Here is an 8,950-nt window from a genome sequence, read left to right on the forward strand (position 1 = left end):
GACCCAACAAAAAGATCGTGGGTGCAGGCATTCATGCAAACGGCTGGCCAGACATGTAGCTAGCTGCACAAAGAAAAGCCACGTTCATTAGCACAGGAGCATATTGGACAGGGCGGGTTGCTACCATGTTCTTTCATCCATCTTAAATAAATGCTTTATTCTGTTTAGTGTCGCTGTGGTTTAAATGACTTCTTTGTGTGTTTATTGAGAAATAGAAAACTTTAAGTGTAAAGAAATTCATGGACCACCTCAGTACAGAATTATTGTGCACACAAACTATTTAAAAAATTAAGCAGGTTATTTAAATGCATACAGTATGGGTTCCTGGAGGACTAGTGGTTAGGCCTTGGCACTCTCCCCACTACGGCCAGGGTTTGATCCCCGGCCAGGGAACCAACCCTAGCCACTGCGGTTGCACACAGCAGTCCACTCCCAGTGCCGGTCCTAAACCTGGATAAAATTAGGGAGGGTTGCGTCAGGAAGGGCATCTGGTGTAAACACCGTGCCAAATCAAACATGCAGACCAATGATCCGCTGTGGGGACCCCTAATGGGCACAGCCGAAATAAGAAGAAGTACAACAACAGCATTTAAATGTGTACAGTAATATTTTTGCTATTTATTGGAGACAGTTTCTGAACTATTCTGAAATATTTTTACTAAAATTAGTACTAGATTTCAGGTGACAGTATTTATAGGCATAAATGCTTTAATAATGGTGGGATGTGATTTCCACCACTGTAACAAAATGAGAAAATCACAGAGCCCCTGGCTTTGCTTCATGGACCCCTGGGTGTTCCCAGACCCCACTTTGAGAACCATGGCTCTAGATGATATGTTTTAATGAGTTTTAAGATGTCTTTCTGTATGAGCTGAGTCCTCCTGAATGTATAAAAGCATGTATATGAGCACCTCATCACTTCATGATCCTCTCTCTTAAGCACTTTTGCCTCATGCGTGGCAGAGTTCATCCATGACCTTCAAATGACTTTGTCACCCTAAGTGTTTGATTTCGTATGGATGCGGATGTTTCTGTAATCATGTTGTATACACTGAGTGGGTGATTAGCCTGCCAGCTTCACCAGAGCCCTGTTGACCAGGTGGATACAAACAGGCCTTCATGGCATCCGTAAAGGCCTGGATAGTTAGGATACCCATCATAGGTCACACTGGATAATATATGGTATAATTGTTTTATTAAAGTCACCATAATCTTAATAAAAAAAAACAGTTCTGCTTTGATTAAAGTTTTGATTAAATTCTCACTGCAGCAAAACATTGCTTCAAGGGCTAAAAATATTGAACACATGATGGGAAACTGTTATTATGTTACAAGCAATGCAACACTAGTTTACCTGTGAGGGGGTGGGGAATGAATGTTTGGGGTGTTTTCATATTCATAGAATCTGGATTTCTTCATCAGAGTAAAAGTTTAGGGACCTTTTTTCAATTAATTCTTTGTCCAATATAGAACTAATGTTATGGTCTTGAAAATAGGTTTTCAGTGAATTTCAACATGCAATATTTAAGAGTTTCTAGACCTAGAACAATCATATAATTTTAAAGGTACTGTGAATTTTGTTATTCACAGTAGTGCCTTGAAATGGTTTTAAGGGCACAGAAATTAGCCCACCCCTGGCCAGAACAGAGATTAGCTTAACTAAAAGGCATATGTATATCATCAGAGGAAGTGATGTAGGTTTGGGTAAAGGGAGGAAGCTTGTCAATGTTTTAATTTTTCATTTCAAATTTGCCTCACAGGCAGCAGAGGACATTAAAATTTATAAACTGCTCCTCTAAGATGAAGGCCTGTGCTAGTTTAGATACACTGGTAATGACTAGAGCCATTCAGCTAATCTAACACCGGTTTGTTTTCATACTCAGTTTTAGTTTATGTCAGAAAGATAGCTCCTAGAAAAGTATTAGAATAGCTGAAGCTATGAATAACACAGAACAGAGTGATGCCACATATTTCCTTTTTATTTCATAAAGATGAGGGGTTTTCATATGGTCTTGAAGCCCAAACCTCACTCTTTGTCACCCTACTCATACCCATCCATGTCAATCATCTCCCCTGATCCCAACACCAGTTGGAGAAAAGAGCGTGAAGTGGTTTGCTTGATTTTCCTCAAGAGAATAGAGTTGAATTGAGGATGAGGAAGAGGAGGATGAGGGTGAGAAAACAGGAAAAGAGAGGAGAAGAAAAGTATGAGATATGAGATAGGAGAGAGAAAAAGAGTGTGCCATCCTACGCTTAACAAACACACTATCACTATCTATGGTCAGTAGCCATGATTTATACTGTTACATAGACTCATAACCCATTACTCTCTTCCTCTTTCCCTTATATGGATGGCATGATCCTTCTCTCCTTCTTGTCCCTTGCTCCTCCCCCTCTCCCCTCAGCTCCACACCCTCTCTTTCTCTCCCCACCTCTCCCTCTCTTTCCCATCCTCTCAAACCCTCACTTGCTGGCCACAGTGTAGGAGCCATCCGGGTGCCACTGCATGTCACGCACACGCCTCACGGACTGCATCTGGGGGAAGCGAGCACCATACTCATTAAAGTGCTTGTAGTCACCCTTCTCCAGCAGGTACTGACTGCCACGGTAGCCCGGGTATTGGTAGCCCACCCAGCTGAGGGAGGAAAGCAGAGGAGAGGAGATTCGATGAAAGGCAGGAAGGAATAGGAGATCTGTGGGCGTGAGGAAGTGTGCCGGTGGGTGCAAAGGTAGAACATGTAGGAGAGATGGTAATGAATAGAGACTGTGCAGTGATTTTTAATCAAGGTTCAGACAAGACTGACCCCTTGTGAGCTGGGCTTTACCATGCTGTGCATTTTCACAAATGGATTTTTAAAGCATATTGGACATGAAAATGGAAAACTCTGCATTTGTGACTCAGTTTAAAGGTAAAGTGTAGTGAGCAGGTTGGATCATTTAATGTGTATATCTTACCACCAACATTTCAAAAAAGTTTTAGAAATCTCTCACAGAACTAAAGACTAAATCATCTGATTTTTCTGAAATCCTAATTTTAAACTTGGCTCTTGCTAACACACACGTAAGCAAGTAGCCCAGTACTTACGTTCCACAGCTGACCATGATGCTGCCAACTCGGTCAGTGAAGCCGTAGGAGTACAGACTGGGCACATCGTCATTGATTATCTCCATCTTTCGCCCCTTAAAGTCACCAATCTCATACAGACAGATCTTGTGCTTCTCTGGGTCCTGTGGCAAACAAAAGTTATTTTCTATTTCTAAGCTTTCCAAGCAGATTTACCCTGACATCACATCTACTCTGAATCTGTCCACACTAACCCATCAAATCTGCCACTTTCCTTATATGGTCACTGCTTCCTGTCCTTGAAACTTGTTCTCATTAAAGAAATACACAGCTTCAAATAAGAGTTGGATCTAATTTAATGTTATACAAATAAAGTTGTATAACATTAAAAAAAAAAAATGTATGAACGTTAACTTCACCCGCAACCCTAAGCTTAATCTTCATATCTTCAAGAATTGTACAAACATGAAACCATTTTGATTCTTGTTAACTCTGTTTGTTGACTTGTTCCTTCTCTGATTATTTACATCTGTTGTTTACTCAGTTGCCTTGCTATACCCTTAAAAAAAGGGATTATTTGGATAATTCCAAAATTCCAGGGAAACACTCTGTTCTATGTGGAAACCTCAGTTTTCCACATGGACACACCAAAAACCCATTAGGAATAAAAACCAATAGGAAACCATCGCTTCTCTGACTTTTGGCAAAGTATAGTGTCTGTTCTTTTTCAGTTTAATATCTGATATGTCAGAACAGGGAGCTTCACCTCCTCCACACATTGACCTGGTATTGCAGTCTGAATAGTTTGTATAGATCTTTTTTATTATTATTTGATGACCCTGTGCTGTTTTTATCACCCTGTGTTTTGACCTCTGCCTGGGGCAGCGACTATGATTAATAGAACAGACCTAGTAAATACACACAAAGGTGTCAGTTTCATCCTGAAATGTCAGTATCACCCTGAGCCCTGCCCTTCAATTCTGCACTTGCTATTTTGATTATAGTGGCATTGTTGACATTAATGAGGCGCCTTCAACATAGAGAATAGCGTCCCATAGTGCATTGGGTCTTAGAACAGGCATGGTTAAAACAATATCTTGATGTAATTAGTCAACAAGATGAAAACGTTAAGAAACTGTGAAAGGAAATTAACATGCTTCCTGTAAGCATGATATAAAGGTAAAAGGACATTGATATTAACATATACATAATAAAGCTCTGAAAGGTTATATTTATCAAATATGGATAGTTATCGCTAATATTACACATATTATATTTACTTGCTTTTATAGAAATCTGCAAGCAGGAAGTACATGGCTTTTGTCATGTGACCATCACCACCCACATGAATGAAGTTCACATTAATGCCAGTATCATGTCAGTTTCACCCAGTGCGGTTGAATGGGTTAACAAATGAGACCATAGCATAATAGTGAATAAACATAAAACTATAGCTTCAGAAATAGAGTTAGTTTTAGGGTTCAGGGAGAGAAGAATTTATACCATGCGGACAGGTCTGAAAGAGAGCAGATAGTCATTCCTCTGGCAGTTGCTCCAGCAGTCCCAGCGAGGATACTCGCCTTTCTCCAGGATATACATCTCACCACAGAAGTTCATCTGCTCAAAGCCAACAAAACTACAGACAGAGCAGAATAGAAAGGAAGAGAGAAAGAGAAAGAAAGAAAGAGAGAGAAGGAGTTGGGGGGGGGAGTAAGTGTCAGGGTGAGTCACTTGACTTGAGGATCTCACTATAACTGTTACTGTCATGTCTGAAATAACAGCATGTAACTGTTTATTACTCACGGGCCACATTCAACACGAAGAGAGCGCACTTTGTCCATGCCCATCTCACACACGTTCATACACTCATTACTGATTTCAATCATACGGCCCTGGAAGTTTTCACGGTCAAACACGTACATCTACAAGAGTGAAGAAGAGAGAAATGAAGAAAAATGAGAAGAGAAAGATGTGTAAAGGTAAGATGAGTAGAGCTAAGAGAAACAAAGACAACATATAATAACTTTTATTATAAATAATAGCATTTTCTCTTAAAAACATAGATGGCAAATTATTAACACCTAGACTGTTTAAAAATAAATCCAAACAAATTATCATCATCAGTATTTCAGGTTTTTTTAAAACTGCTCACAGTTTCTGAAACTTAATAAAGACAAATAAAAAACAACAATAAAGAGACAGATTATTGTTGATCTGCACACATGTAATGAATTAGCAATTAAAAACCATTAAGCACAATTAGGGCAATAACAACAAAGTTTCAAAAAGCTTCAGAAGTCTGAAATGGCATATTGCCCTCTACCCTTTTTTGGACACCACCAACACTTCCCCCAGACAGTGAGGAGGATGGTCAGTGAAAAAACCCTGAAGATCACAGTTTTTCAGTTCAGTCAAATTTTGTAGCTATCAAGTGTTAAAATCAACCTTTAAATGCTGCCCCCATAAGATAGACTGTATTAAAGGGTTCATTTGTTGTCATTAAGCCAGTAATTCTGAACATGACTTTATATGAAGAGAGGATTAAAAATCACCTGCATATATCTATAGCAACTGGAACTTATTAAAAGTGAGACTTGTCATGATTATCACCATGCTTTTGTGCATGACTGCTTTATTTGCTTGTCTTGCCTTTACGGAAAATTACAGTCAGTCAACAGTTTTTAACACCTCTATTGTGTTTTATTACAGTTTAATCGAGTAATACATTATGCAAAACCAGTAAGTACAAAATGGCAAGAAAATAAGAGAAAATATTCTACCAAATACTTAATCTTTGTATTTAAGAGCTTAGTAACTGGTAGATCCTCTAAATGAGTGCATTATTAAAGGCAGGTTCACTTGGAAGATAAACCATTTAAGCTTATTGACAAAGGAGTCATACATAGAGTTTGTATAAATTTTAAGACAAGTACATGTATACTGTATGTGGTACTAATAGAGTGAGATCTTTGCCTTTTTTGATTTTTTTTTTTTTTTTTTTTTTGCCTTGTGATATTTTCAGCAATAAAAGGAAGAAGTTAATGACATTACTCAATTCACTTACACCTATTCCTTATATTTTCTACATTTAGGTATTTAAAGGAGCCTGTGATTTGAAGTTAAATTTTAAAAAAGCAGAGGGTGTTTATAATGTAATGTTTATTAGCTTTTATTTTAAAAAAAAGTAAAAGAGTAAAAAAGATTTCTTTTGGTTGCCGAGGTTAAGGTTAGAGTTGCATTTAGGTGTAGCATAGTATAGCATTAATTAGCTGCATTACTGATTATAGTCACAAGGTTAGTGAGGCAAACGTGTGTGTGCGTGTTACCTTGTACGCGTTCATGCCAGTGTCTGACTTGGTGCTCTGCGCAGCCTTGCCATCAGGCTGAGCGGCAGGCTTGGGCTTCTCTTCAGCAGAAGACATAACTGTGATTAAAAAAGGAGTGATTAGCAATCATATTAGCTATAATCATATAGCAATGATATTTTTTATTTAAGCACATTTAATTATGGTAACGCTTTATTTTAAGAAACACATATTGGGGGTAATTAAGGTTATTACTTGTTTTTTTTTTTTTAAATAAAACCCAATTGAAACACTTGTAAATGGTTTATTCACTATAAATTAAACATTATTTATAAACACTTGTATTGGTTCATAATTGAGGATATGTTGTGAGAAAATGAATAATACATGCATTATTAGTTGAGATAAATTATTAAATGTCCTCATTATGCAAATAACTATGCATTAATTAATCATCTACTTTCATATAGCTAATTTCATATAATTATTTATAAGCTCTTAAACTGATAAACTGCAAGTCACTTGATGCTACCTAGAATCTACAGGTATAATATGTATAATACATTAATAAACGGTGAATTAAATGATTCATTTATGCTCAATAATCTGAACGAAAAGGTCTTAATGAAGCATTAATTCCACATTATCACAACTAGTAATGCATTCATTAGTCATTTTTACACAACAGATCCCCAATTATGAATTACTACAAATGATTATGAATAAAGATTAATTCATAATGAATAAACTGTTTACAAGTACCTAATTAAACAAACAACAAGACCTTCATGAACCCCTAATATGTGTTTTTTAAAATAAAATGTTACCTCAAGTATTCATAGTGAACTGCAGGCTGATGTGCTGTGGTAATAGTGCACTAGTCTAACAGTCACAGGACATCATTTGGATGGTACTCAATGAAGTTGCACAATAAAGTCAAATTCTTCAAGCTTATCAAGCTCCTGAAAATATTTGGGGTTATGAAAAAGCAGTAAAGCATGAAAAATACTGTGGAATTTGGTGTGTTTAATTCCTACCAACCTCTGAAACACAGCAAATCACACTTAAAACTTATAATAAGGGCTTCATAATTTTTTCTTGTAGTTATTGTATAATAAACGTTATGGTTTGGGAATGTAAAGGAACACTGAGGTCTTGGCACAGTTTCCAGTATTCTACAATAGTACAGTAATATATTGCAAATAGCTGTCTTTTTGTGTCTCATTTAAAATGTGTCATGAGAAAAACCTTTTCACCCCAGTTTCCCCCCAAAAGGGGACAGCTTTTTCGCACACAACGAGGCTAAAAGAGTACAGAAAGAAATGAATTCTGTAAGTCAACATTTACGTTACACTGACTCATTTACGCTGTTTACCTGTTACTCTCATTACTATGTTGGGCAACTATATTGTTCTTATTGTCTTCTCTGTAGCCCACGTCGCTCCTTATTCATAATTTTAGTGAGGTGACAGACACGATTTTTATTCTTGATTACTTTTCCAACACTACAACTGTGCGTAAGACATTAGCAACTGTGATATGCACTCACAGCATGTTATTATGTTATTCGCCTCCTACTCCTATAACACTTGCTGCGTCAATGCCAGAGTAAATGCTATGTCATCACTCTTAACTGTCAGGTCCTCACTGCATGCCCCAGTTTTCCTCAGTGTATCACTTCTACTCCTGATTCACACTCAGAGCAAATGATGATGTCATCATGAACATCTTGCTCTTTGTTATTTTTCATGTGCTTTATCATTCTCTATGGGTCCCCTACAGGTGAGTTCATTTTCAGCCAATTATTTTACTATTCATTTTACTGTAGTTACTAAATAATTCTTAGCAGTCGCTGAATAACAAAATATTATTCTTATTCTCATTAATAGTATTATTAGTATTATGTGTCAGGACTGTCTCTCTGTTTCTGGCTTCTTACCTGAGTGTAAGTGAGTAGCCGGCGTCTCTCTCACACAGCCAGTCAGTGTGTGTTGAAAACGAGTGTGTAGCTCTTTTATAGGTCAGCACCCAACGCAATGGGATTAGACCCAAACAAACAAACCCGCTGAGCTCACCACCCCACACACAGAATAGAAATTACCCCATCATCAAACAGACCGAGACACAGAGACAGACAGAGAGTGAGAGAGAGAGAGAGAGAGAGAGAGAGAGAGAGAGAGTAAGAGGTATGGGTAAAGCTAGAAATGGAGGGAGGATTTTACACTTTTTATTATGCCTGAAGTGTGGGAATTAAGGCCAGTGGTACATCAGCAGGTAAAGGGTTTGTGTTAGTGACCAGAGGAAAGTGAGTTCAAACCCCAAAACTGCCGGAGAACCACTGATTGACACATGCTCAGCATTATGCATGGATTTTGCCTTACTTGTAAATCATTTTGCATTAAAAAAATTGCCATATGAATAAATGTAGCAAGTATACAAAAACTGGAAGGTTTTATACAAATACGTTTAAATTGCAAAACAAAAAAAAACATAACAAACAAAGATCTGAAAAGCAATAGGCATTAATGTAGACTACACTCAGCAGGGCATGTTACATGTATAGATTTCAGTGCACTATGTT

At 37.5% G+C, this 8,950-nt stretch overlaps 1 protein-coding gene across 1 annotated transcript; it reads right to left on the bottom strand.

Moving 5' to 3' along the window:
• Positions 1 to 1,958: 1,958 nt before the first annotated feature.
• Positions 1,959 to 8,365, bottom strand: crybb1l2 (crystallin, beta B1, like 2). Its single transcript, XM_026935216.3, has 6 exons — positions 8,309 to 8,365; positions 6,391 to 6,488; positions 4,868 to 4,986; positions 4,568 to 4,700; positions 3,086 to 3,228; positions 1,959 to 2,635 (listed from the first exon to the last, which is right to left on the bottom strand). The coding sequence occupies exons 2-6, from the start codon at positions 6,484 to 6,486 to the stop codon at positions 2,464 to 2,466; spliced, it is 663 nt and encodes a 220-aa protein (XP_026791017.3). The 5' UTR covers positions 6,487 to 6,488; positions 8,309 to 8,365; the 3' UTR covers positions 1,959 to 2,463.
• Positions 8,366 to 8,950: the final 585 nt, after the last annotated feature.

This window comes from Pangasianodon hypophthalmus, chromosome 3 (assembly GCF_027358585.1).
Source record: "Pangasianodon hypophthalmus isolate fPanHyp1 chromosome 3, fPanHyp1.pri, whole genome shotgun sequence".
NCBI lineage: Eukaryota > Metazoa > Chordata > Actinopteri > Siluriformes > Pangasiidae > Pangasianodon > Pangasianodon hypophthalmus.

Coding starts and splice junctions, on each gene's coding strand:
- crybb1l2 (XM_026935216.3), bottom strand. CDS start 6,486: ATGTCTTCTGCTGAAGAGAAGCCCAAGCCTGCCGCTCAGCCTGATGGC. Junction 4,987..6,390: donor CTGGCATGAACGCGTACAAG/GTAACACGCACA, acceptor TCACTCTTGTAG/ATGTACGTGTTTGACCGTGA. Junction 3,229..4,567: donor CTTTCAGACCTGTCCGCATG/GTATAAATTCTT, acceptor TGTTTGCCACAG/GACCCAGAGAAGCACAAGAT.